We start from the raw sequence: 27,906 nt of genomic DNA, 5'->3' as shown, positions 1-27,906 counted from the left end.
TTTAAGATCAGCCTAGGTGGCAGGCGCATGGTGTCATGCCTAAAATTCTAGCACTCTGGGAGGCTGAGATGGGAGGATTGCTTGAGGCCAGGAGGAGCAAAAGTGAGACCCCATCTCCAGAAAAAAGAAAGAGAGAGAGACAAATAAATAAATAAATAAATAAATAAATAGCTGGGTCATGATGGCATGGGCCTCTAGTCCCACCTATTCAGGAGGTTTAGGCAGGAGGATTACCCCAGCCCAAGAGTTGGAGGTTGCAGTGAGTCATTATGATGCCACTGTACTCCATTCAGGGTAATAGAGTAAGATTCTATCTTAGAAGAAAGAAGGAAAAAAGAAAACGGAAAAGGAGAGAGAGAGAATGAAAAGAACCAGCCTGGGCAAGACAGTGAGGCAGTCTTTTTTTTTCTTAAGAAATTATGCAGTTTTGGGTGGCACCTGTGGCTCAAGGAGTAGGGTGCCGGTCCCATATGCCAGAGGTGGCAGGTTCAAACCTAGCCCTTGCCAAAAACCAAAAAAAAAAAAAAAAAAAAAAAAAATACATATATATATATATATAAAGAAATTATGCAGTTTTATAACTTTCTCTGTTGCTTCTTCATCCACTAAAAATAATTTCACATGGGCGGTGCCTGTGGCTCAAAGGAGCAGGGCACTGACCCTATATGCTGGAGGTGGTGGGTTCAAACCCAGCCCCGGCCAACAACAACAACAAAATAATAATAATAATAATAATTTCACAATTCAACACATTTAGGCAGCTTCTTTGTTACTTTCTTTGGTTTTTACTTCTTCATGCAAAAATGGATCCATTTTTAGTAACAAACCTTCACTTGTTGGAGAACAAAGGAAAGCATGTACCACAAAGGGACCCAAACTCAGTGGTCAGTTCTTACAAACGTCATTAATAACTGCTTGCAGATTGGCAATTATTTGGTCACTCAACATATTCAATGCTGCTATTTGGGCTTCAGAAAGTTCTCCCTTTCTTCATCTACCTTAATTTCAAGTCCATATTGAAATAGTTCAAGCATTTTGGGGATGTCACAGCTAATAGAATTTCTACTAACCTTTGGAAATCTTTTTTTCAGTTTCTTCTTTAATGGGTGAAGCTTAGGTATTATTTATGGGACAGCTATATAAAAGTCTACATGAATTTCCTCATCCAAAATCTTCTGAATCGGATCAGTTCCTCCTGCAAAAGCAGCTCCATTTCCTTCTGCTATTTAAACCTCTTCTGCATTCCCTGTAAATATGGCAACTTTATTGATTTCTGAAGAGAATGGGGATGGTAATCTAACAACACTGGCAAATGGTTCCACTTTTTTCTTCTTTCCCAGTGCTATATCCAATGTCAAACCAAGATAAACACCTTGCCTTGGATTAGTAAAGTCAAGAATTTGAAATTTATTTATTTTTTTTTGTAGAGACAGAGTCTCACTGTACCATCCTCAGGTAGAGTGCCATGACTTCACAAGGCTCACAGCAACCTCTAACCCTTGGGCTTACGCGATTCTCTTGCTTCAGCCTCCCAAGCAGCTGGGACTAAAGGTGCCCGCCACAATACCCGGCTATTTTTATGTTGTTGTTGCAGTTTGGCAGGGGCTGGGTTTGAACCAGCCACCCTCGGCATATGGGGCCGGCTCCCTACTCACTGAGCTACAGGCACCGCCCAAGAATTTGAAATTTCTTAAATAAGGGAATAGCTGTCTCCATGTCATATATCTGCCTTGGGTATAATCATTTTAAGTAGACATCATCCTCAGGCTCCCCTTCCATGTAAGAGTACAACTTTATTTTTTCTATTGTCTTTTTTTTTTCATCTTGTGCTTTGTCATTAGCACCTTTTTTTTGTTTCCTTTGTGGGCTTTGTAGCAGCAGCAAAATATCTGTTGGGCCCCAGAATGTTTATAGAACAAGGATAAAGAGATGTCTGACAAACCATCTTGGAAAAACAATGCCTTTGATGATGTATCAAAACCATACCGAACCCGGCAGCTGCCGCCATCTTGACCACTCCCGAGGCAGTTTTTTAAAAAAGAAAAAAGTATTTTTAAATCTTCAGTTGCTATATAAATACATGTATCCGCTAAGGTACATTTCAGAGCACAAAATATTAGAGAGAAACAGGATTGTGTCACGATAAATTGTTAAAATCATCAAAAGGACATAAAACCCTAAACACAGATGCTCCTACCAACAGATGATAAAAATCCATGGAGCAAAAACTGATTGACCTGAAAGGAAAGATGGTCAAGTCCACAATTGTACTCTGAGATTTCAACACTCATTTCCCAATATGTGATTGAACAAGTAGACAGAAAACATGAAGAATATAGAAGATACGAACAGCACTGTCAGCTAACTCGGCCCACTTGATATCTACAGAGTAGCTCACCATGCTCTGTGCCAAAAGTTGAAATATATTTAAATGGATTCAAGTTGTTCAAAGCATGTTCTGTGATCACAATGGAATTATATTAGAAATCAACAACAAAAAGATATTTGGAAAATTTCCTAATATTTGGAAACTAAATAAACCCCTCCTAATTTCCCACATAAAGAAGAAACCAGAAAGAAAATTAAAAATTATTTTGAACTAAATGGAAATGAAAAAACAAAATAACAAACACTGTGGTCTGTAGTTAAAGCAGCACTTAGAGAAAACTCACAGCACTAAACATGCATTTTAGAAAAGACAGGCTTAAATTCAATGACCTCCATTCCCATCTAAAGAAATTATAAAAACTAGAGCAAATTAGATGCAAAGTAGTCAGAAGAAGGGTAATATTAAAGGTCACAGCAAAAATCAGTGAAAACTGATAGCAAAACTATAGAGAACATAAGGAAACCAATAGTTGATTCTTTGAAATCAATAAAATTGACATTTCTTACAAATGGACCAAAAAAAAAGAAAGAGAGAAGACAGAAATTATCTGATGAATTTCTCATCAGAAATGAGAAAGGCAACATTAGTACAGATTCTACATACATGAAAAGAATAATAGAAAAATTGGCGGCGCCTATGGCTCAGTGAGTAGGGCACTGCCCCCATATACATAAGGGTGGCAGGTTCAAACCCAGCCCCTGGTCAAACTGCAACAAAAAATAGCCTGGCATTGTGGTGGGCACCTGTAGTCCCAGCTACTCGGGAGGCTGAGGCAAAAGAATTGCATAAGCCCAAGAGCTGGAGGTTGCTGTGAGCTATGATGCCACAGCACTCTACTCTAAAAAAAAAAAAAAGAAAATAATAATAGAAAATATAAATAAGATTGTGCCAATAAATTTGATAACTTAGAAGAAACAAATTAATTAAGATAGAAACTGCCAAATCTCCCTCAAGATGATATAACTTGAGTAGCTATATATTTGCTAAATAATATGAATTTTTAGTTAAAAACCTTCCCACAAAACACACACACACACACACACACCCCCAAAACCCACTAGTTCACGATGGCTTCACAGAGAAATTCTACCAAACACTTAAGGAGGAAATAATACCAATTCTACCCAAATACTATCAGAGAATTAAAGAGAAAGGAAGGCCAGCATTACTCTGCTACTAAACTAGAATTACAAGCAAAGAAATCCATAGAACAATATATGTCATGAACATAAATGCAAAATGTTTTCTTTTTTATTTTAATTTTATTTTTGAGACAGAGTCTCACTTTGTTGCCCTCAGTTAGAGTGCTATGGCATCATAGCTCATAGCAACCTCCAACTCCTGGAGGGAATTTAAGTGATCCTCCTGGGTTTAAGTGATCCTCCTGCTTTAGCCTTCCGTGTAGCTGGGTTTACGTGATCCTCCTGCTTTAGTCTTCCGTGTAGCTGGGACTACTTATGGCACCCACCACAATACCCTGGCTAATTTTTCTATTTTTGGTAGAGATGAAGTCTCATTCTTTATCAAGCTGGTCTTGAACTCCTGAGCTCAAACAATCCATCTGCCTTGGCCTCCCAGAGTGCTGGGATCACAGGACTAAGCCAGTGCACTCAGCCTGTTTAAAAAAAAAATTTTTTTTTTGAGACAGAGTTTCACTATGTTACCCTTGGTAGAGTGCTGTAGCGTCAAAGCTCACAACAACCTCAAACTCTTGGCCTTAAGCGATTCTCTTGCCTCAGCCTCCCAAGTAGCTGGGACTATAGGCACCCGCCACAGAACCCGGCTACTTTTTGATTGTAGTTGTCATTGTTGTTTGGCAGGCCCAGGCTGGGTTCAAACCCACCAGCTCCAGTATATGTGGCTGTCACCCTAGCCGCTGAGCTACAGATGCTGAGCCTGTTTTAAATTTTTTAATGCACAAGTAGCATCCTTCTCGTTTCCCCTTCTCTCCTGTGACCTCCTGTTCCAATGTGACCTTGTCACTGAGTCCTCTCTCATGAGAGCCTGGCTGGCCTCATCTACTCCTGCTCTGGAACCACTAGAGAAACAGTAACTCATCTCCAAAGGACACTTGAGGTGTGACCAGTGGCATGGTCACGGAACTGCAAGACTGGTGGCCCCATGCTCAACCCCTGGTCAGAGGGCACATGTGTTTCTCAGCCTTGACCCAGAGTCCCTGTTACAACGGATATTTGTGTCCCCCCAAAATATGTCCCTCCCACTGTGACAGTATGTGAAGGTCCTTAGGGTTAGGTGAGGTCATAAGGGGCCACAATGAGACTAGTGTCCTCAGAAGAGTCCAGAGCTCCTGGCAGGACAGGACAGCAGGCCAAGGGGCTCACTAGCACTCCTTCTAGGGTGGGCCCTCTTGCCCTCAGACAGGAACCCCTAAGTCTAATTGGATTGCTGGTCAGAGAGGATACTGGCCTCCCACACCTCCCACCACTGCCATGGCCCAGGGGCTCCCTGCTGAGGATTTCTACTGCTCAGAGGAGGGGAGTAGTTAGGGTGGGCACCCAGGCTTGGTGGCCTTCCTCTGCCCCCTCCCTTGGGCTCCTACAAGTCAGGAGGTGGGGCCCCACTTCTTGTCACTGACTAGGCTGTGGGGGTGCTGCCAACCAGTGGGCAGGGCTTGTCCTGAATCCTGTAAGGTCCTGTGTGGCAAGGTCTAGGCATAGGGCCAAGGGCAGGGGATGTGCAGACTCCAGGGAGGGTACACTCACAGCACCACCAAGGGGCCTGTCCAGCCCTGGGGTGGATGTCATCCACACCAGGCTGCAGCAAAGGTGTGGACTCAGGTTGGCTCCCCACTCCTCCTCTATCTGGGATCAAGAAGTTGCCAGTGCCAGGCATGGCTCAGGGGATATAGCCTCACACTGGGTTCTGGGCTGGGTGGCAGACTGAGGAGCTCACCTTAGGAGGAATGGCCTCATGGCATTACCCTGATGGCATGGCAGGGTTTGTGCAGGGGTCTGGGTCTTGGGTGCTGCAGCCCCACTGGGGCCCTTATATGCTGAGACTTACAAGGAAAGGAGGGACACCTGGAGCCACAGCTACCTCCTGATACCACGCACTTCTCGTGCCAGGAACCCCATTCCTGGGTAGCTGGTGCCCTCTCTGCCCAGGACTCACCCACTCAGGAGGACCCGGGATCCTCCTGGCCAAAGCAACGTCACCAAGCAAAACCCAGAACAAGAATGTGCAGGCCAGTCATGCACAGGAGCACCTGGGAACAGAGTTAACTGCCCTGGGATGCCACGGGCTTAATCTGGCCTGGACATGCTGCAGAGGGCCAGAGCCCCAGGTCCCTGCTCCAGGGACTATACTGAATACCTGAGTCTGCAGACTGTAGACCCCTGGCCCACCCTAAGAGGAGTCAGGCCGGCACTGCCCCGGACACAGGAATGTTTTTGGAACCACCACCCTTTGGGTCTGTGGGAATCACAAGTCTGATGATAGATTGCTCCAAATATCTGCCAGCAAAATGCCACAGCAAAGCTTTAGACCTCTCCTCCAGTTCCCAGAACGAACCCACATGCTGTCCCCAGAGCCCTGTTAGAGGGGAGGCCAGGCACCCTGAAGAGGACCTGGCAACACAGCCGCTGCTGTGCACTCCTCAGCTCCCTGCTTGGGAGGAGGGGTGGAGAGACCTCCAGGACCACTGGGCAGCAACTCTGACTCTGCCAGCTGACAACAACCGTAACTGGGCAGCAAGTGGGGCTTCTGCAGGTACAGCACTGGTCCCCACATGTCGAGTAGGCAGCGCCCTGGCCTGTGGAAGGAGGGCTTCCTTCTTCACTTGCCATCTCTATTGGCAGATTACCACCGCCTTACCACTGGCCACACCAGCCACAGTCGAGGTCCAGTGGGACCTTTACTGGAGAAGCCAACCTGCCCCTAGCACTGGACAGGCTGCCACTGTGTGTGCTGTCAAATGCTCTCTCCTCTCCCCTGTATGAAATCACCAAAGAAAAGCCAGCACAGCAGGCGAGGTATGACAGGGACAGCAGCCCACTTTAGTTTGCTGCTAGAGATCCTCATTTCTTTGGTGACATTGTGCTAACTGGACACGGTAAGGACAGGATTGTTGAGTGCCCTGGACAACTTGGGAAGATGCTGCTTTCCAGAGAGGGAGCAAAGCCTTGCAGAAGGCTGGGGACCCCAACATTATGTGTTATGCCCACACCACCCACTTCCAGGAGGCACAGTGTTCATGGGATTCAGATTCAGGGTACAACATGTTCCACACCTGGACACCCACTCTAACCTCTGTCCTGGGCAACAGGCCGCACTGCTGTGGGCTTGGGAACAACACAAGCAACCCTGCTGCTGGTGCAGGTGGCCTGGCAGAGACATCAAGAGAATGGCCACTGAGCCCAGACTCCTAGCATCCTAGAGGAAGGCCATTTCCTTCTTGGTCAAAATTGACTCTGCTTGGAAAGCTGCTTGGGGCTGGCCATTGCATAGCCCTGGGAAAGGTCTAACACTGCACTCCCGTTGGTCTACTAGAGTCACCAGGAACATCTGTTATCTAGGACTGGGCCAGCACATCTGGAAGCAAAGCCCATGACAGAAGCTAGAGCCCCTCCCCCCCCACACTGCCCCTTCTCTGAGGCTCCACGACATTATTTCCCACCTGCTGCTGACTAGAAGGGCACCTGGAAGGGCACAGCTTCCAGTCACCACCCCTGGGCATGGTTAGCCCACACTTGGCTCTGTATGGGCAGTATCTAGGTTGGCTAGCTGGCCAGAGACAGGATACTTGTAGACAAGGAGATGTGGGGGAGAGGTAGGCCATGGGCTCACAGGCTGGGCATGGGGGCAGGCAAGCCCTGCAGAAACACCTGTCTTTGTCCAAAGGGTGCCCAGCACCCTAGGGATGCTGAAGACAGACACTTTCTGCCACCTCTTGACTGTCCCACAGGCCCAGATGCAGGGAGAGAGGTTGTGTACAGCTGACCAAGGTGGACACCCCTGACTCATGGCACAGCTTGAAGCCAGACCTGCCATGGCCAAGGCCAAAGCTAATCCGTCAGCAAGACCAGAGAGTGGGACATGTCAGCAACTTGGTGGCTACCTGGCAATCAGGGGCTACTGTTCTCTTGGAGAGGAGACACACAGCACAGATCTGTCTTTGCTGTTCCAGCTAAGAGTGGCACCAGCCCACTCTGTGGGGACTCATGCAATTCCCCACTGACCACCCCTCACCTCCCAAGGAAGGGCCCAGAGCACCACCCTCTGGCAGTGGGCTCGTGACATGACTCCATAGCTGAGGGGATGTTTTGAATGTCTGCTGCTCTTTATGCCAAAAGGTCCAGGAATGAGGGGAGGGTCAAAGCCTCAGCTCAGCAGATGTGAAGGCTCTGGTGTCTGAGAAGGGTAGTGTCCGCAGGTGAGTCTAGTCCCACTCCCATTAGACTGAAAACTGAGGTGGCCCCAGACCACGGGGTCCTCTAGCTCCCACTGTTGAGTGGAAGGGAAGCTATTTTTCTTCCCTTCCCATGAGGGTGACCCCATCTAGCCTGCCTGTGTCCTTAGGAGAAGAGGTCAATACATGTGCAAAGAAAGATCAGAGGTGGACACCCAGGGGAGAGGCACAGCCAGTCTGGCTCCTCGGGGAAGCCAGTCCTGCCTGCACCTTCCCCTTAGGCCTCCAGAACCGTGGAATAAGTTTTTGGTGTTTGAGCCACCAGGTCTGTGGTGTTTGTTACAGGCACCTAAGCCAGACTAACGTGGGGTCCAGGAGGTGGGAGGAGAACTGAGCCTGACCCAGGGGCCCCATGTGAAGAAGGGTATGGCTCTGGGATTCAGGGGAAGGACTGACAAGGTGGCACACTTGGTGGCCAATGTTGGCTTGGAGTGTGCAGGGGACACAGCTCCCCACGTAGATATAGGGGGGCAGGAGCAGAGAGGCAGTGGGAGAAGGTCGGGGCCCTCGGGCTGGCTGTGCCCCTTCTCTGCATGTTCTTGGGGTGGTTCTCAGCCTTCCTCCATCTCTACAGTCACCAGATTTTGCTGCTCTGGGCAGACCCTCTGTTTCCTCTGGGGCCCAGATGTGGAGCCATGAGGACCCACTAGGGTGGACACTTCTGGCCTTTCTTCTGCTGGCCACAATCTGGACAGGGCAGGGATGCCCCATCCCACCCTCTACTGGTGCAGAGGCAGGGAGGAGAGGAGAGGAGCAGGGGGAGGAGGCAAGGGGAGGGGGCAGGGGACCCCTTCCCTATGTAGCCTCAGCTCCTCACTCCGCGGAGTAGCAAGAAAGCAAGGGACAGGAATGTGCCCCTTCCTAGGGACCATGCCAGAGCCCCTGGGTGGGCAGCCAAGGTAGGGGGCAGGTTCCGGCTGGGAGAGGCAGGAAGAGGCTTGGCTCCAGCTGGTCCTCACCCCCCAGGCTACAACCTCAGGGTCCAGCCTCATACCCGCCTGGAGGCTAACAGAGCCTCAGCCCAGCACTGCTGTGTGCAAAGGCACTTTAAAGGGTAGGACAGATGGTCACAGGCACACTGGCCAGTCAGTAAAGGTTCCACCATCTTGGCTGCCCCAGGTCACTGGTCAGCATAGGCTCATGGGTCATCAGGTGCTGTTGGCCCTCTTGGGGCAGGGACTTCCAGGTATGGCACAGGGTCAGAGAACGGGCCTGGCCGGGCCCAGTAGTCCAGTGCTCGCACTCGGTAGGAGCCTGAGACAGCAACCGAGTCTGGAGACACAAAGGTACCCACATGTACCTGTGTGGCGCGTGTGCCCACCTGAACCCCGTGTCCAACAACCCTGACGCAAAGCTCTGAAAGGCCAAGGCCCTACCACCTGGAACTGTTCGGAAGTGTAGGAGGGGGACCACCAAGGCCAGGGCACTAGGGGGTAGCCATACCTGGGCTGAACACAAAGAGGTTAAAGGTCGATGGCTTCCTTCTCACTGGAGTATATGCTTCACCATCCTGAGAGAACTGGATCTCATATGTCCACAGGCACCTGGGAGGTCAGAGTCAAGGCCAAGGCTGGGGCCATGGTGGCCACCGAAGGCCAGACTAGGGCAGACCCTTCCCTGTGTCCCTTCCTGCAAGTTCAGGGGAGAGGGGAGAGAACAATTGTTGTCTTCAATGTCCCTGCAGGTGCCCCTCAGCCCTCTAGCCAGGGTTGATGTGACAGGGACACAGTGTGGTATAGGGAGCAGAGAGGCTAGAGGGGGCTGGCTGCCACCATGGAGTGTCTACAGGGCCAATGCAGCCTAGAAGCGCTGGAGTGCAAACGGGTAGGGGCTCCCACTCACGCACTTGGAGCCCACGTGCTCATCAGACTAGACCAAAACCAGCTGCCCCTGGGTCAGAGGCAGAGCACAAAGCCACGAGACCTGGGGTCAGGAGGGGCCTTGTCAGGGTGAAGGGGGTGAGGTCAGGTGAGTCCAGGCCGGGGGATGGGAGGTGGGGGAGGTGCCACTTGCCTGGCCAGGTGGTTTCTCTGGCTGTGCACACACATGCACCAGTAAGAGTGAGGGCAATGGGAGCTTGGCAGGCAGGGTCAGGTGGCCTCCAATGGGTAAGGGGCGTGGTACTATGCGCACTGGGTCCTGGAGACAAAGGCAGATCCTCAGGGACTTTGGAGAGGGTTAGTGACCCTCGGCACCTCAAACTTAATGCACCCTGCAAACCTCAACTGCACGCATGCGCCAGAACTGCTCTGCAGAGGGGAAGTCTGGCTGGCCCTCGTGCTGCCACTCACTATGGGGGCTGCAGAACTGGTTGTCCAGGTAGTGGGTGACATATACCAGTCCTGTGGGAGCACGGTGGGGGCCTCACTGGGTCACCCTCCAGAGTACCTGCAGCTGGAGACCTCCCTGGGATCTCCACCCAACTTACCCGGGCCAGGGGGCACCCCGTGCAGCCTCAGGGTCACCGAAATGGTGTGGTTGATGTGGGCGCGGGTGTCATCACTTGCATAGACCAGCACCGTGGCACGCCAGGCATCGGCAGGGCCCACCTGGCTGTGGACACTGGCCAGGACGCCCACCGTGTGGTTGCTGTCCAGGACAGCCCCTCCCTGAGACACCTCGGCCCAGAGCTGCTCCCCATCTGCAGAGGGGAGCTGTCACCTCTGGGGAAGCTGCCCCTCTGCCCACCCGTCCTGGTCATACCACAACCTCTGCCACCCACAGAGCTGGAAGCTGGCATGTGCCAGGAACAGCACAACTGGAGGAAGTGCCTGCAGCCCACCCGCGCCCTCACCTCAAGGCCCACTCCCCAGCCTGGGAGACATCCCTGCCTGCCTGAGTGTCCCAGGCCCACCGGCTCTGTCTGTGGTGACCCCTGCTCACCCAGCAGAGCCAAGCGGTAAGCACCGGCTTTCGCACCAGCTGCACGTGGGGGGGTGGAACAGGTGTTGTTGACCTGGAAGCGCGCTGTGAGCGTGCGCTGCGAGAAGGGGTGCGGGTGGTAGCTCAAGAAGGCATTGTCGTTGCTTAAGAGCATGTATCTAATAGAGAAGCTGCTATTGGCCACCAGCAGGTTCTGGTGCTGTGTGATGACCTGGGGTGGACCATGGCTGCTGTGGTCACTAATCCCCCCATTTCACCCAGGAGGAGGGTGGTTCTGGGGGAAGAAGTGCAGGGCAGAGTGCGGCCCACCTTCACAACCATGGCTGCGTAGGTCACATCGGCCCTCCACGGCTGCGGCTGTGACCAACCCACTAGTGGGTCCGCCTCATTGTTGTAAATGGGGGTGTCCGAGAACATGGGGAAGAGCTGCTGTATCAGCTGCACTGCAGCCTTCTCCTGCTCCAGAATGTATATGGAGCTGCCTGCACCCTGCAGGGATCACCAAAATCAACTCACACCACTGCTACCACCAGGCAGGGACAGAGTTAGGGTTAGGCAGGGTCCTGGGCCAGCAGAGGGGTGGCGTACCTTCTTGTGGAGGGAGATTTAGTCCAGCCACACACCCACCTCCCCAGTGAAGAAGTTGGTGCCACCATGGCAGTGCCCCAGAAGGCTCCAGCACAGCAGAGATCGAGGAGGGGCATGGAAAGAGTCCCCGGGGCCCCCTAGCCGCAGCGCAGTGCTGGCGGCCCGCAGGCCCTCAGAGCAGGCATCATAGTAGTTCAGGAAGCCTATGCAGGAAAGGCCACATGTGCATGCAAGCCCTTTGGGACCAGTGGGTGTGGCACTCCCCTCCTGCCCTCCTCTGCCCCTTTCAGCTTGACAGGACCCAAGAAGCACCGCACACCTTGGGTGGTCATGGAGACATTGTCGAAGTCGTGGTGGTCTGGCTCATTCCATGTCTCGAAGTTCCAGTTAGAAACATGAACGAGTCCATACCGCCCTGAAGAGCATCCCTGTGGTCACTCAGAATGTCCAGCAACTTCCAGGGAGTACCACAGTGGGTGTGAGGATGGGCCTCTGCTTTGATCCTAGCCCTCCCTACCATCAGGAGCTCTGGCTCAAGGGGCCCATGACAGAAGACCCACGGGGTGCCCTAAGTGATGACAGCCTGCCTAGGAATATCCACCCACCCCCAAGGCCTGCACCCTGCCCACCGATGTATCTCCTGGCCAGAAGAGAAACCAGGTCCTTCCATGCAAACACCTGCTGCTTGTCCTCAAAGTCAGTGAAGAGTCCTGAGGGGCTGCCCATCAGCTCGAACCCTACAACACAGGAGGTAGCCATTGCCACCCCCATGTCCTGCCCCAGAAGGCTAGCACCAAGGCCAGTCCTAAGCAAACAACCAGCAAGGCCCTGGAGGAACTCAGTAGTGGGAGGTGTGCAGGTGGGCTGAGAGGGTAGACCTAGCCACTCACCTGGGTGGAGCTGGTTTTCCCTCAGAATGTCCAGGTAACTGTCCAGGTGGGTAACGTTGTAGCTCAAGCCTGGCCCATCCGACACCCTGTGGATAGTCAACATCAGTATGGAGAACACCGATGCAGTCCAGTTCTCCAGACCAGGACTATGGCCACATTCCAGCAGAGTGGGAACTGCCATGTAGGATGTGGATTTAGGCCTCCTGATGAGTCCTTCCCCTTGAAAAATAACTTACACTATGGAAGCCTATTAGCCACTCACAGCGCAGTATAAACTACTGTGTCTGTGCATTAAAATCTCCCACTGGCTTGGCACCTGTAGCTCAGCAGCTAGGGCACCAGCCACATACACTGGAGCTGGTGGGTTCAAACCCAGCCTGGGCCTGCCAAACAATGACAACTACAACCAAAAAATAGCCAGGTGTTGTGGCGGGTGCCTTTAGTCCCAGCTACTTGGGAGACTGAGGCAAGAAAATCGCTTACACCCAAGAGTTTGAGGCTGCTGTGAGCTGTGATGCCTTTGGCACTCTACTGAGGGTGACATAGTGACTCTGCCTCAAAACAAACACACAAAAAACCCTCCCACCTCTTCCTTTGGTGGAAGACTGGGTGGGGGCTCAGAACACCCATGAAGCTTTGAGGTGGGATGGAGTGGCCAGGTCCTTAAGGAAAAGTACAACAGGACAGGGTGGGGGCATTCTACCCTGCTTTTCTGTCCCTCCTGGAGGCCAGGGCCCCAAATTTAGCCCAAGTACCCTTACCCCCTCCCACACTCTAAGATACAACACAGATGGGCAGAAGGGGAGAAGGGGCCTCCCCCACTGCACTCATCCCAGATGGAGCTCAATTCCCACAGGACTTATGTTCCAAAAGGGGTCAGACATCATCAGATGACAACCACCTTAATCTCTTTTTTTTTTTTTTTTTTTTTTTGAGACAGTCTCACTTTCTTGCCCCTGGTAGAGTGCCCTGGTGTCATAGCTCACAGTCACATGGAGGTAGGCATCTGAGGGTCAACTGGGTGAGGAAGCTGGTACTCAAGAGTCTGGGGCTAAGGGGGACACTTCTGGCCCGATGCAGGGAGTGTGAGGAGGGGTTGTGAGGAGGTGGGACCAGGGCCAGCTGACAGCACTGAGGGTGGCAGGTGGTGAGGGCCCAAGTGTGTGGGGAGGTGCTTAGTAGGGGTATAGACAGGTGGGCCAGCCAGGGGCTGGAGGCTTCCCAGGGTCTGTCAGAAGGCTGCAAGGAACCTGAGATACATTCCCCAGGGGCAGGACAGCTAAACATCTTGGGTTGTTTACATTCCCCAGGGTTCGTCACAGTAATTTCATGCCACAGCAGGGCCAGCCCAGCACAGGCTGTTTGCACAGGTCAAGGCAGAGCCCAGCTGTCCATAGCCACAGGTGCCATCCCAGCCCCTTCTGCTGTGCCCGCTGCTCGATCACCGGATCCTACATCCTAGGAGGGTGGCAGCGACCAGAGGACTGGCAGGTACAGCTTAACGCTTTCCACCCCACCCCGTCACCTTTCCTCCCATCCAAAGGTCAATCCAGTAGCTAAAAAATAAAACTTAGCAAGCACTCGGGTAAAAATTAAATGCCCAGCGGATGGGTTCCAAAGTCCTACAGGTGGGGGTGGGGCAGGGCAGCCGCGTGAAGAGTGAAAGTGCTGGCAAAGCCCCTGGGTATCTCCGCACAATCCCCAAGGCACCCAGGGTCGCCCGCCTCCCGGTGCTCAGTGTCCTAGCTGGCTGGGCTACCAGCGGGGGGAGCCCCAGCGTCAGAGATGGCTCCAGCCTGTCAGCAGCGCGGGCGTGAGGGTCAGCAGGCCTGGTCAGCCTCGCAGCTGGGATGCCCGGGGACCAGGACAGGGACGACCCCAAACCAAGGAACCCGGAGAAGTCCTGGCGCCCCACGGCCCACGGCCCACGGCCCACGGCCCACGCCCCGTTCCCTCCACCTCGGCCTTGTTGGGAGGGGGATTTGAGACCCAAACTGGAGAGGGAGCTGAGCTAGCAAGACCAAGCACGCAGCCCTGTGGAGCGGCCTGGGCTGAAAACACAGACGAAACCGTCGTCCGGCCTGGGTCCGGAAGCCGCGGGGACCAGCCACCTTGCCAGACCCTGCGCCAGACACCGGGCGCGTTCTCCGTGCCCCAGAGTCTGAGCGCCTGCGCCAGCCGGTGAGTACACGGGGCGTGGCCGGGCCGGGCGTGCTCAGCGACGGGAAAGCGCGCGTGTGCATGGGGCCCACGCAGGCCGGTGACCAGAGCAGAACGGACCGCGCGGTCCCAGGGGCATGCGGAGGACCGTGGGGGCGCCGGGAACGTGCGGAGCATGGCCGGGCATTGGGGTCCGGGCCTCAGTCTTCTCCCTGGGAGGCCGCACACGGGCGGATCACTGTGAAGAAAGCCAGGTCTGGGCCCAGAGTCCTGCCGTCCTGGCCTCTTGCCATGGCGGGGTACCGATACCGCGTTTCCTTTCCAAACAAACGTGCTACTTAAAATGGTTGATTTAAGAACAAAATTAAGGAACTGGGGCCAGGATTGACAGGAGGCCCAACAGAAGGGCAAGCTGCCCCCACGCCTTCCCCCTCCGGCAGCCAGTGAAGAACAGTGCAGCAGCTCCTGCGATGCCCAGTGGGCGGCCCTCTACTACCAGCAGGGCCCCCAGACGACCCTGGACAGCTGGTGCATCTCAGCCTAGGCCTCAGAGCGCAGGGTAGTAACTGAAGCAGAGGGATGTGTCAAGAAGAGTGGGCCAACCCCCAGGGTCCTACAGGCATGATCTCTATTGTTATTTCCTCACCTGCCACCCTGTCCTGCACCAGGCACCCTATCAGTGCACCCAGCCACTGCCTCTTCAGGGAGACCGTGGGAGTTCCCATGGTGGACTTCCATCACCTCCTTGGGAGCTAGGCTGGGATACTGGCGGTGTAGCAAACTACGGTGGGGAAGGGGTTCAGATGTAGGGAGGCAGAGAAATCCCTGGGCCAGGGCAGCCTTCTAAGAGGAATCAGGCCTGGAGAACCCATCTCAGGTGGGAGGTCCTGTCCACTCTCATGCCACCCCCCAACCACATTGACAATCCATTTCACCTCCAAGTGGGACCAACCTGCAGTGAGGTCTTCCCTGGCTAGGCCCATGGCTGCAGGAACCAGACAAGGCTTTCCAGCAGGCTGCAAAAGGCTTTGTCTTGTTGACACCAGTATCCGCTGTAGGGGAGAATGCAGCCCTAAGGACACATCTGGCTCTGCAAGACATTTGGTTGTGGGCAGAATCCCTCTTTCAGGACCTGTGGACATCTACGCTATTGCCAGGCCTGAGACAGCAGGCCTAGGCTGGCTCAGCCAAAGGGATTCCACAGCCTCCTGGGCCTGCCCCCAGGCTGAGAGCGCTCTGACTGCAGCCCCTGGGTAGGAGCCAGCCCTATCACCCTTTTTTTGTTGTTGTTGTTGCAGTTTGGCCGGGGCTGGGTTTGAACCCGCCACCCTCGGCATATGGGGCCGGTGCCCTACTCACTGAGCCACAGGCGCCGCCTAGCCCTGTCACCCTTGAGCACCCAATGATAGGGGTGCTCCATCACTCACTATAAAGACAAGGGCCTGAAGCTCTGCACAGTGGTTCTAGCAGTAGGAGCTCACTCTTAGTTTCTCCTGGGGGGCCTCTGGTTTAACTCAGGAGGTCACTTATCCTCATGCCAGCCCTAGGAAGGTGCTATAGGGTGGAGGGGAGAGGTGAGAGCCTGGCCAGCCACAGTTGTGGCTGGGACCCAGGCAGTTGGAGGCACTGCACACCAGCAGGAAGGGTACCTAGGATGGTGGTGGCGTCTGGGTACCAGGAAGCCCTGTGCTATACACATCCCACACGCATATGCCCACAAAGCATACAAACCACACATGTGTGAACACACACCAGCAGCTGTGTGCCCACTTTCCACACACAGACATAGGAGGACATGGGACTGAGACTGGGAGCATGGGCCCCGCAGGCTGAGCTGGCCATTACAGCCTAACCTGCTCCAGCCCCTCACCCAGTGCTCTCCTGGGTAGGGGGCAGCTAACCCAGACAGTGGACTGTACTGAGTGCACAATCTCTGCCTCCACTGGGTCCCCAATACCCACAAGCCCTGCACAGCCAAGTGCTGGTCCCCACACTCCCTACTGGGGGTGTGGCTGCACCAGGAGCCCCTCATAGCTATAATGATTTGTGAACCTGATTACTGTGCAACTCCCAGGTTAGCCGCTCAAGAAACACATGTCTGGGGGAAACCCATGACTCAGCAGTCTTTGGGGTAAATAATTTAACTGCATGATCCCAAGACACTTGGCACTGCCTACAGGTCGGTACCAGACTCACCATTCTTGCTCTCCCACCTTACAGTAGCCAGGGGCTTCAGGGGACAGACCACCATTAGCATTCCACAGCCCTCCGAGCCTGTGAGGGGTTCCTCAGGTAAGAGCCAAATCTGGGCCCCAGATGACTTGACCACAGAGGCAGCTCACTGGGCAGAAGCAGAAGCCAAGGACAACTGGTCAGGACCCCTAGACCCCATGGCTTCCTAAGGGACCCTCAGGCTCAAGGCAGTTCACAGGAAGTCTGTCTGCTGCACAAATGAACCCCAGGGACCCTGTGTGGTGGTGGTGGAAGAAGACACAGCTCTCATCATGTGTCCTACAGGGCAGCACCATTCCCACTGCCCCGGGAACCTCTAGGTCCCGTGTCCTTGGGCTCTAAGGGAGAAAGAGCACCGGCTAAACCCTGCTGTGCAGGGAGTGCTCTGGAGGCTATAAACAGGGCAGAGTGGACCTGAGCCATATCAGCCTGGCTTGTAAGCACCATCTCCCTGACCCGCTAGTGCAAAGGAAATGTAACGATGGCCCTTCCAGCTCTGCTGGCCTGGGGTGGCTGTTTGCAGAGGGCTGGACTCCCTCTGGGCCGTTGGCCTGGGGACAGTGCCGTACAGACTGGTCAGGGCCTTGGGCAAGCACCTAGGGGAGTACCCTACATACTTTTTGGGCAGGGGACACAGACCTGTCACTCCACCTCCCTCCCAGCTGACTCCACTGGGTCCCCAACACCCACAAGACTCTGGGGTCCCTCCCCAGCCAGATTTGGGGTCCCAGCATCCAAAGGCTTGGTGGGCACATGAGCCCCCCTTCCATATAGCCAGCATGTGGCCCATGGTGCAGAGGTGATGAAGGGGCCAGCCAAGGTGTCCTTAGGAGAGCAGGCACTGATTTGGATGGGAGAGCGAAGGGACTCCGGAGTGGGCACAGGGGTCAAGGGGGGCCCTTTGCCAGGCCAAGGAGGTAGACAGGAAGCAGTAAGGGCTCATGCCTAGGTCTCTGACAGCCTGTCCTGAGGCACACATATGAAGTGCCTGGAAGGCTCCTTGCCCCGGGGGGGTGAGTGGCAGGAGCTCCACTGGGCCATCCCTAGCACCACTGGCCTCAGCAGCCCCCGCATGTAGCCCATCATGGTAATCACTTCTTACCCCACAGCTGAACCTTGGAGCAAGCTGGACCTGACGTCGCACACACAGGGCTGGGATCTAGGCTCACACTGTCGGGAGGGGCGCAGCACCTAGCCCCTGAGAGCAGGCAACACGGGACCCTGCCACCACACACATTCCCCTGCTGCAGAATGGATGTGACCCCTGGGCCTCCGCAGCACAGCAGGGGGCTGGTGCTAGTTCAAAGGCAGCCACCAGTGCCCCACGGTCTGTACAGGACCCTGAAGGCCAGGCTGCTGCAGAGGTGCATGTGCAGCCTGCCCCAAGCTCAAGCACTGCTGCAGGACCTGATCCCTGCCACACGCTGGCTGCACCAGCGCCAACGGAAGTACCTGGCAGGTGACGTCATGGCAGGCCTGGTCATCGGTATAATCCTGGTGCCACAGGCCATTGCCTACTCGCTGCTGGCCGGGCTGCAGCCCATCTACAGTCTCTACACATCCCTCTTTGCCAACATCATCTACTTTCTCATGGGCACTTCACACCACGTCTCTGTCGGCATCTTCAGTCTGCTCTGCCTAATGGTGGGGCAGGTGGTTGACCAAGAACTCCAATTGGCTGGCTTCGACTCCTCCCAGGACAGCCTGGGGCCTAGGGCCAATGGCAGTATCCTCGACTCGGCTAGCACCCTGGTCCTCAGGCCACCTGACTGTGGGCGGGACTGCTATGCCATCCGCATCGCCACGGCCCTCACACTTGTGGCTGGGGTTTACCAGGTGAGGGACCCCTGTATAGGGACAAAGATGCATCATTCAGCTGTTCAGGGCATCCCCCTCTTAGGTGCCCAGAACACACCACCTCCTAGGGGCAGGTCTGGGAGGAAGTGGGGGTCAGGTCCAGAGGACAGGCAGACTGGGCACAGGCAGAGCAAGGCATTCAAGGGCATCCCAGGGTGGGGCACTGAGGGCTGGAAGTGCAGGGGGAGAGTCCTGAGTGCCAGCCTGGCCAGACTATGGCTCCAGTGGCTTCCTGCTCCAGGTGGGTCCAGGGGACAGACTATCTCCTGCAGCCTCCCCAGGCCTGTTTCCCGTATAATCCCTGTCCACCATGGTTCCCCATCAGCTCCATGGCTGCGTGGAGGGCAATGGGAGTTGGTGCCACATGCAGGAAACCAGAGGGCTTTTCTGACACCGAGAGCCCAGAGGCCTCAGTTCTGAAATAAAACTGGTTCCTGTGCATGAGAGGTCAGAGGTGAGCACCTACAGCCAGCAGAGCACACATGCAGCCTCAGTGAGTGCCAGTGTGCATAGTGTACAGTGCAGGAGCACAGGAGGCTATGGGAAGGGTCTCATTGGAAAAGATGCAGCCATAGCAGTGGATCCTCACGTTCTGTGCCCACATTCGCAAGCCACACCAGGTGCTAGTGGTGGGTCGCCTGGCCCCCATGATGGCTTATGGCCTGACCACCCTCTATCCACAGGTCTTCATGGGCATCCTCCAGCTGGGCTTCGTATCCACCTACCTCTCACAGCCCCTGCTTGACGGCTTTGCCATGGGGGCCTCTGTGACCATTCTGACCTTGCAGCTCAGGCACCTGGGTGTGAGGATGCCTCGGCACCAGGGGCCAGGCATGGTGGTCAGCACGTGGCTAAACCTGCTGCACAACGCCAGCCAAGCCAACTTGTGCGATGTGGTCACCAGCACTGTGTGCCTGGCAGTGCTGCTGGCCGCTAAGGAGCTTTCAGACCATTGCCGACACCGCCTGAGGGTATCATTGCCTACAGAGCTGCTCGTCATTGTGGTGGCCACGACTGTGTCCCACTTTGGGCAGCTCCATGAGTGCTTTGGCTCAAGTGTGGCTGGTGATATCCCCACTGGCTTTGTGGCCTCCGGGTGCCAGACCCCCAGCTGATGCAGCGTGTAGCCTTGGATGCTGTGGCCCTGGCCCTTGTGGGCTCAGCCTTTTCAATCTCACTGGCAGAGATGTTTGCCCATAGCCACGGCTACTCTGTCCGTGCTAACCAGGAACTGCTGGCCGTGGGCTGCTGCAACATACTGCCTGCCTTCTTTCACTGCTTTGCTACCAGTGCTGCCCTTGCCAAGAGCCTAGTAAAGACCTCCACTGGCTGCCATACGCAGCTGTCCAGCGTGGTCAGTGCTGCCGTGGTCCTACTAGTGCTGCTGGCACTGGCCCCACTGTTCCGGGACCTGCAGCGCAGCGTGCTAGCCTGTGTGATCGTTGTCAGCCTGCGCGGGGCCCTAAGAAAGGTGAGGGAGCTCCCTCAGCTATGGCAGCTAAGCCCAGCTGATGCAATGGTCTGGGTAGGCACCGCAGCCACTTCCATGCTGGTCAGCACTGAGGCCGGGCTACTGGCTGGTGTGATCCTTTCACTGCTCAGCCTGGCAGGCCGGACACCGCGCCCACACGCAGCCTTACTTGCCCGCATTGGGGACTCGGACTTCTATGAGGACACCACAGAATTTGAGGGCCTCATCCCTGAGCCTGGAGTCCAGGTGTTCTGCTTCGCAGGGCTACTCCACTATGCCAACAAGGACTTCTTCCTACAGTCCCTCTACAGCCTGATGGGACTGGATGCAGGGCGCTTGGCGGCCAGAGGGAAGAAACCGGGCTCAGAGGCAGAGGCCAGTGAGAGAGATCCTGTCAACAGCAAAAACCCTGGCCCCACGAGTAACAGGGCTGCACTGGTGCCCATGGCAGCTGGCTTCCACACGGTGGTCATCGACTGTGCCCCACTGCTGTTTTTGGACGTGACTGGCATGGCCACACTGCAGGGTCTGCGCCAAGATTACATGGCCCTGGGCATTAGCCTGCTCCTGGCTTGCTGCAGCCCCCCAGTGAGGGACGCTCTGAGGAGAAGTGGCTTCCTCACAGAAGCTGAGGAGGAACAGCTGTTCCACACTGTGCACAGCGCCGTGCTGGCTGCTCGTGCCCGCCATGGGGAGCTGACGACTGCCGACTCTACTCTCTAACAGGCAGGGCCTGCTCACAACTCTCCCGAGCCTGTGACACAGGTCTGCAGCCGGCACTGAGATCCTTTGGGGGAGCAATGCCCAGCTGCAGTTGTCACCACTTCCACCCTGGGGCCCCAGAGCATCAGTTGGGGAGAGGGAAGGGGCACTCTGACCATATATGAGGACCCCAGAGACTCAGTAATCAAGAGCCTTCACCTTCAAGGCAAGTGCTGCCTTCCAATGCGGGCCCAGCCCTGACGTCAGGCACCCACACAATCCCTTGGCCTAAGTGCAGAAGTGCTGCACCCAACCTGATACTCTGCGTCACTGTCTTGTTCAAATGAGGGTCCCTGCAAATCATGAAGCCAGAAGGACACACTATCCCAGGGCCTGTCCAGCCTCTGCCCTGCAGGGTAGGCACAGGAAGAGTTCTGTTTCTCTAAACCCTCCACACCCAAGTGCCCCCAGGCCTCATCCTCATAGTGACAGCCTGCCTCAGGGGCCAAAGGTGGCATGACCAATAGAACCTCAGCCCAGCACTGGGGCCTGGCACGCAAAGCCACGTGCCATAGGCCAAGCAAATGTGACCACACTGCCCGTGGGTCCCTGGAACACAACCAGTAGGGACATCCTCCCTCACCCTACTCCCCAACAGGATGCCGTGATAGAAAGTGAAGGAGCAATGGGCCCTCTGAGCACCAGCCCAGCCCTGCCCCATCTGACACACAGCACAGGCCAGCTGGGCTTCCGCACTTGGCCTGGTCATCTCTGCAAGGCAGGCTCTGGCCAGCTGCCCCCAAGAGTCCCAGCCTCCATACCACCCAGCTGGCTGTGACGAGGTCCAGCAGCCAGTGGGTCCAGACCTGCTCAATGCCATGGTGAGGGACAGCACCTACATAGGCGAGGTTGAGCTGTTGGTCCCAGCTGAGGAAATGGTCGGCCTGGTCATGTGGCAGTGGAGGGCTGGGAATGGAAGAGGTGGCTGTTAAGTCCTGAGCCTTTGGCCCTGGTCAGCTGTGCAGCCTTCCTACATATCTGGCCCCAGATAACAGGCTGGTGCCTGCCCACTCAGTAAATAATAAAATGACAGTAATACCAGGGACAAATTCTGTCTCTGCTGGGAAGGGCGCTTGCTCACAGGACACAAGACTAGGACTTCCAGCCCCACCCCTTGCTCTGCCCTACAGAAAACTTGCAGCTTCCTAGAAGGAGGGCCTGGGGACACTGCAAGAGTGTCTGACACTCCCTGGCTGCCTGTTCTGAGCCGCCGGTCTGGTCCCAGGCCTCCATCACAGGTCACACCCTAAAAACCCAGGGTATGAGAGGAGGAGAGCCCACCTCCACCCCATAGAGGCTGTATGGCATAGGGAGGAGGGAAGGGCTCCGTCCTCTCTCAGGAGCACCCACTGTACGCAGGACGGCAATCGAGAGAGCCTGAGGGTCTCTCCAGATGCCACAGGAGGATCCCAGAAGCAAAAGGCACAGTGAGAATCCTGGGTTTGGGCAGAGCGCGCGCGGGGATAGAGGCAGGTGGGACGCTCGGTCCTCAGTTCCCCGGCGTGGAGCGCTCACCAGAACCCCGTGCTCCTCCAGAAGGGCCGCAGGGGCCGCAGCACACGGGTCACGTCCACCCGCACCAGATGTGGGGTCTCAGCCAGGGCGGCCGGGAGCACAGCTAGGAGCGCAAGTAGCGCGGCGCGGGGGCGCACAGCCGGGACAGTGGCGGCTCCGGGCCGCGGGGAAGACATGGCCGGGGCGCGGTGTCCCACGGCCCCGAAGCCAGGAGCACAAGAAAGGAGGGTCGCACAGCTGGGGCAGGGGTCTCGCGGCCAGGATGCAGGGCCGCTGGCGTAATTCCTGGACCTGCCCGGCGTGGATCCCACCAACTGCCCACTGAAAACATTTTTTAAAAAAAACAAAACAATGGGTTAGCTCACTGGCTCACACCTGTAATCCTAGCACTCTGGGAGACTGAAGTGGGAGTGTCATTTGAGCTCAGAAATTGGAGACCAGCCTGAGCAAAGAGTGAGACTCCATCTCTACGGAAAAAAAAAAAAAAAAAAAAAACAGAGAAACTGGGGCGGCACCTGTGGCTCAAGGAGTAGGGCGCCGGCCTCATATACCGGGGATGGCGGGTTCGGCCCCAGCCAAAGAAAAAAACTGCAGAAAAAAAAAAAAAGAAAGAAAGAAAGAAAAGAAAAAACAAAAATCAGGGCATGGTGCACACCTGTAGTCCCAACTACTCTGGAGGCTGAAGCAGGAGGATCACTTGGACCCAGGAAGTAGAGGCTGCAGTGAGCTGTGATTGTGCCGCTTCACTCCAGCCTGGGCAACAGAGCTAGGCCCCATCTCCAACAAAACAAAACAAATCATACAACAGTAAAAATAATACATATCTCAATACAATACAACTATTGTATGTAATTTACATTTTCATTGGATATTGTAAGTAATCTAGGGATGATTTAAAGCAGTGGTTCTCAACCTTCCTACTGCTGCAATGTATTTTCATTGTTAAAAAGGGGTCATGACCCACAGGTTGAGAACCACTGATTTAAACTATATTGAGGGTGTGTGCAGGTAATAATGCAAATATTATGTCATTTTATATTTGGGACTAGAGCTGTTTGTGAATTTGGGTGACCTTGAAGCTCCTAGAATGAAACTCAAAGAATACCATGAGACAACTGTAGTCCAATATAGATATGTGACTGCAAGCCAACACTGTAGAAAGTAATGATGAAAGTAACTATCTAATGAGAAAAGAAACTGAAATATTGGACTATAACAGCCCATAAATTGTGAGGACGGTTATCAAAGTTACAGTGATTTTGGTCTTTTTTTATTTGAGGGGAAAGGATTAAGATATTGTTTAACATTAGGTCTTCTTACATGGAAATTGCAAAGTAAAAACATCATGATTATTCATTTAAATGAGGAGTATATAAATTTAAACCAGCAGGAACGGGAAAATGTAGTACAAATAATTAATGGAAAAAAATTAAAAGATAAGAAAGGGAGGGAAAGCCAAGAAAAAGAAAATGACAGTACAGAAATTTCTCTTTCTGGAAACAGTGGGCTCTCACACAGTTCAAGCACTCCAGAGAAAACAACTGAAGCAGTGGATAAATCATCTTAAAAACAAACCCTAAAAGGCCAGGCACAGTGGCTCACGCCTATAATCCTAGCACGCTGGGAGCCCAAGGCCAGTAGTTTGCTTGAGCTCACAACTTGAAGACCAGCCTGAGCAATAGTGAGACCCTGTCTTACTAAAAATAGAAAAACTGAGGCAAGAAGATCATTTGAGCCCAAGAGTTTGAGGTTGCTGTGAGCTATGATGACAACATAGCACTCTACCTGGGGCGACAGCTTGAGACTTTGAAAAAAAAAAAAAAAGTTGGCCCAGTGTCTCATGCCTGTAAATCCTAGCACTCTGGGAGACCTAGACAGTGGATTGCCTGAGTTCACAGGTTGGAGACCAGCCTAAGCCAGAGCATGACCCTGTCTCTAAAAATAGCCTGGTATTGTGGCAACTATTGTAGTCCCAGCTACTTGGGAGGCAGAAGTCTGCAGCACCAGAGGTGCAAAGGCAGCAAAGATGTTAGGGCAGAGACTGGAGAGAGGTTTCCCAGCGTGGTGAGGCAGCTCCCTCAGTGCCCCTGTCCCCAGCATAGTCACTGCCCTTCTCCTAGCTTTCCTCTTAAACATCTTGATTTTTTTCTATTAAAGCCTGGCTTCCAGGCTCAGCTCCTGTAGCTCCGAGGTTAGAGCACCTGCCACATGCACCAGGGCTGGCAGGTTCCAGCCCAGCCTGGGCCTGGTAAACAACAATGACAACTACAACAACAAAAAAAAATAGTGGGGTGTTGTGGTAGGTGCCTGTAGTCCCAGCTACTTTGGAGGCTGAGGCAAGAGAGTTGCTTAAGTCCAAGAGTTTGAGGTTGATGTGAGCTGTGACACCACAGCACTCTACCCAGGGCCACATAGTGAGACTCTGTATCCAAAAAAAAACCTGGCTTCCATCTCAGCGGGTAAAAACTTTTTTTTTTAATGTCTATTCTTTGTATTGACAGTTTCTTTTTCTTTTTTTATTTTTTTCTTTTTCTTTCTTTCTTTTCTTTTCTTTTATTTTATTTCTTTTTTTGAGGCAAAGTCTCACTCAATTGCCCAGGCTGGAGTGCTGTTGTGGCATCATAGCTCACTGTAGGATTATAGGATTACCGGTGTGAGGCACCATGTCTGGCCCATTTTCATATTTTCTATATTCTTATTTTCTTTTACTTTTTTCTTTCATAAATTTTATATAGGGGCAGTGCCTGTGGTTCAGTGGGTAGGGTGCTGGCCCCATATACAAAGGGTGGCGGGTTCAAACCTGGCCCCAGCCAAACTGCAACAAAAAAGTAGCCGGGGGTTGTGGCAGGTGCTGTAGTCCCAGCTGCTCCAGAGGCTGAAGCAAGAGAATCGCCCTGAACCCAGGAGCTGGAGGTTGTTGTGAGCTGTGTGACGCCATGGCGTCACAAAAAAAAAAAAAAAAAAAAAAGTTATATAAAGAAAAACCTGGAAAATTCACCTTTTTTCTTTCTTTTCTTTCTTTTTTAGAGACAGAGCCTCACTTTGTCACCCTCAGTAGAGTGCCATGGCGTCACACAGCTCACAGCAACTTCCAGCTCCTGGGCTCAGGGCGATTCTCTTGCCTCAGCCTCCTGAGCAGCTGGAACTACAGGTGCCTGCCACAACGCCCGGCTATTTTTTGTTGCAATTTGGCCGGGGCCAGGTTTGTACCTGCCACCCTCTGTATTTGGGGCTGGTGCCCTTCCCACTGAGCCACAGGCGACTCCCAGCTTTTTTTTTTTTTTTTTTTTGAGATAGAGTCTCTCACTTTGTTGCCCAGGAAGAGTGCCATGGTGTCACAGCTTACAGTAACCTCAAACTCCTGGGCTCAAGTGATCTTCTTGCCTCAGCCTCCTAAGAAGCTGGGACTACAGGGACTCACCACAATGCCTGGCTATTTGTTTTTGGGTTTTTTTTAAAGATGGGGTCTTGCTGATTGGTGGTCTCGAACTTGTGAGCTCAGGCAATCCACCCACCTTGGCCTCCCAGTGTGCTAAGATTACAGGTGTGAGCCACCATGCCTGATTTTTTTGTTGTTGTTTAATAGACAGGATCATGAGAATATTTCAGATTGTATACGAAACCAGCACATTGTACCCCTTGATTGCACTAATGTACACAGCCATGATTTAATAATAAAAAAAATAAGAGACAGGGTCTTCTCACTTTGTGCCCTGGGCAGAGTGCCATGGCATCAGCCTAGCTGACAGCAACCTCAAATTCCTAGATTCAAGTGATCCTCCTAAGTGACTGAGACTATAGGCACCTGCCACATTACCCAGCTAATTTTTCTGTTTTTTTTAGGAATGAGGTCTTACTTCTTCCCCAGGCTTGTCTCAAACTCCTGGGCTCAAGTGATCCTCCCACCTTGCCCTCCCGAAGTGCTAGGATTAAGAATGTGAGCCACCATACTGGGCTACTTCTGTATTCTTGATGTGCTGGCACTGGGGCTTTTACCCAGGCCAGGCTGCTCCTCCCACAGCTAGCTAAATCTTAGAGGCAGCAAAACAGCCCCTCTTTTAGATATAAACCAACTAATCTACAGCCCACTATCTCCTTTGTCTAACCCCCATGCATTCTAAATCACCCCAGGGTGAGAGAGGGACAATTAGGGACTGCCTCTAAAGCCAGGGTTGAGGGAAATTGTTTCAGTCCTACACTTAGGAGTTTCTACCCTGCCTCATCCTGAGAAAGGCTCTGGGTCATGTTCCTTCCCTCCCACTCCAAACTGGGGCTTCACCTACAGCCCTGCATGGTGTGGGGGTGTGGTGCGCATGCCCCCTTCTCTTGGGAAATGTAAATGATAAATTGTCTAAAGGCGGTTGTGTCCATGTCTGTCTCCTTCCCATGACTGATTAAAACTAATCTCAGGATAAGCTTCAGAATCATGGGTTGCCAATAATGGCTTCAAATGTGAAGGAAGGGGCAGGTGCTTCGCCTCCACAGAGGGAACGTGCCTTCCAACTCCTCGGCACATGAACAGGGCTTGTGTGATCCTAGACCAAGAATACAAAGGCAGCTAGCATAGTGCTGGCACAGATGGACAAAGGACCACGGAGACACAGCTGGGCCACAAAAGAGATGGATTCCAGGGAGTCTTGGCCTGGCCACACAGTTGTGTAAAATTCATCAAGCTAAGACACTAACTGAGAGGGTGCCTACAGTAATGGGTAGGCACTGGAGAAGCAGCTGGCACTGTGGGGCCTGGCCAAGGGGAAGCCCAGCTGTGGGAATGTCAGCTGGGATTAGCAGAGTCTGTTCATGTCCTTCCCAGCCACTTCCTCACATCTGGGGCAGAGAGTAGCTTCCAGAAAGTTCCACGCCTGGCAACTCATGAAGGGGACTGAGTCACGGGAAATGCTGACATCAACGCGATAACACAGAACCCCCCCTCACACTTGTGGGGCAGAAGCATGAGCTAGTGAAGCTCACCACAAAAGGCTTTTTTATTTTTCTTATTTTTTAAATTATTATTATCATTATTGTTTGAGACAGAATCTCACTGTCACCCTGGGGTAGAGTGCTGTGGAGTCAACCCAGCTGACAGCAACCTCAGGCCTCAAGGGATTCTCCTACCTCAGTCTCCCAAGTAGCTGGGACTACAGGTGCCTACTATAATGCCTGGCTAGTTTTTCTATTTTTAGTACAGACAGGGTCTTGCTCTTGCTCAAGCTAAGGTCTTGAACTCCTGAGCTCAAGGGATCTTCCTGCCTTGGCCTCCCAGAGTGCTGGGATTGTAAGAGTGAGCCACTGTCTCCATCCCCCACAGAAGGCATTTTAGATAAGTCCCCTCAGAGGAAAAATGCAAGACCCTGAAGCCTCCAGTTTATAGAGGAAAGAAAATTGACACTGTTTGCTCCAAATTTGGTAACAGTTTTAACACCATTTGTGATGTAACCAGTAATGAGTTGTCAAGCACAAGCTTGTAAAATAGGTCCTACTATTTTATTTTATTTTATTCATTTGGGGGGTTGGGGAGGGAGACATAGTCTCAAGCTATTGCCCTGGGTAGAGTGCTGTGGCATCATAGCTCACAGCAACCTCTACCTCATAGACTCAAGTGATCCTCTTGCCTCAGTTATTCTATTTTAGTAGAGATGGGGTCTCGCTTTTGCTCAGGTTGGTCTTGAACTTGTGAGCTCAAGCAATCCATCTTCCTCAGCCTCCAGAGTGCTAGGATTACAGGCGTGAG

General features: G+C 53.3%; 1 protein-coding gene, 1 long non-coding RNA gene and 2 pseudogenes across 2 annotated transcripts; 2 read left to right on the top strand and 2 right to left on the bottom strand.

Annotated features, from left to right (window-relative positions):
* Positions 1 to 753: 753 nt before the first annotated feature.
* LOC128574215 (39S ribosomal protein L1, mitochondrial-like) lies at positions 754 to 3,423 on the bottom strand (annotated as a pseudogene).
* A 5,458-nt stretch (positions 3,424 to 8,881) lies between these two features.
* LOC128574218 (alpha-L-iduronidase-like) lies at positions 8,882 to 22,351 on the bottom strand. Its single transcript, XM_053574856.1, is given in 15 exon segments — positions 8,882 to 9,089; positions 9,261 to 9,361; positions 9,664 to 9,740; positions 9,831 to 9,956; positions 10,038 to 10,159; positions 10,246 to 10,478; positions 10,711 to 10,760; positions 10,762 to 10,911; positions 11,010 to 11,189; positions 11,289 to 11,491; positions 11,608 to 11,703; positions 11,918 to 12,025; positions 12,179 to 12,267; positions 21,432 to 21,566; positions 22,176 to 22,351. Coding segments are annotated over 15 exon segments (1,980 nt in total). The 3' UTR covers positions 8,882 to 8,955.
* Positions 11,902 to 20,918, top strand: LOC128574210 (sulfate anion transporter 1-like; annotated as a pseudogene).
* On the top strand, positions 21,527 to 22,815 carry LOC128574221 (uncharacterized). Its single transcript, XR_008376646.1, has 2 exons — positions 21,527 to 22,087; positions 22,197 to 22,815. It is a non-coding gene; the product is annotated as an uncharacterized LOC128574221 (long non-coding RNA).
* The last annotated feature ends 5,091 nt before the right edge of the window (positions 22,816 to 27,906 follow it).

The sequence above is a fragment of the Nycticebus coucang genome, chromosome 21 (assembly GCF_027406575.1).
Source record: "Nycticebus coucang isolate mNycCou1 chromosome 21, mNycCou1.pri, whole genome shotgun sequence".
Lineage (NCBI taxonomy): Eukaryota > Metazoa > Chordata > Mammalia > Primates > Lorisidae > Nycticebus > Nycticebus coucang.
The sequence above is the reverse complement of the archived record's forward strand: the minus strand, read 5'-3'. Positions and strand labels throughout refer to the sequence as shown.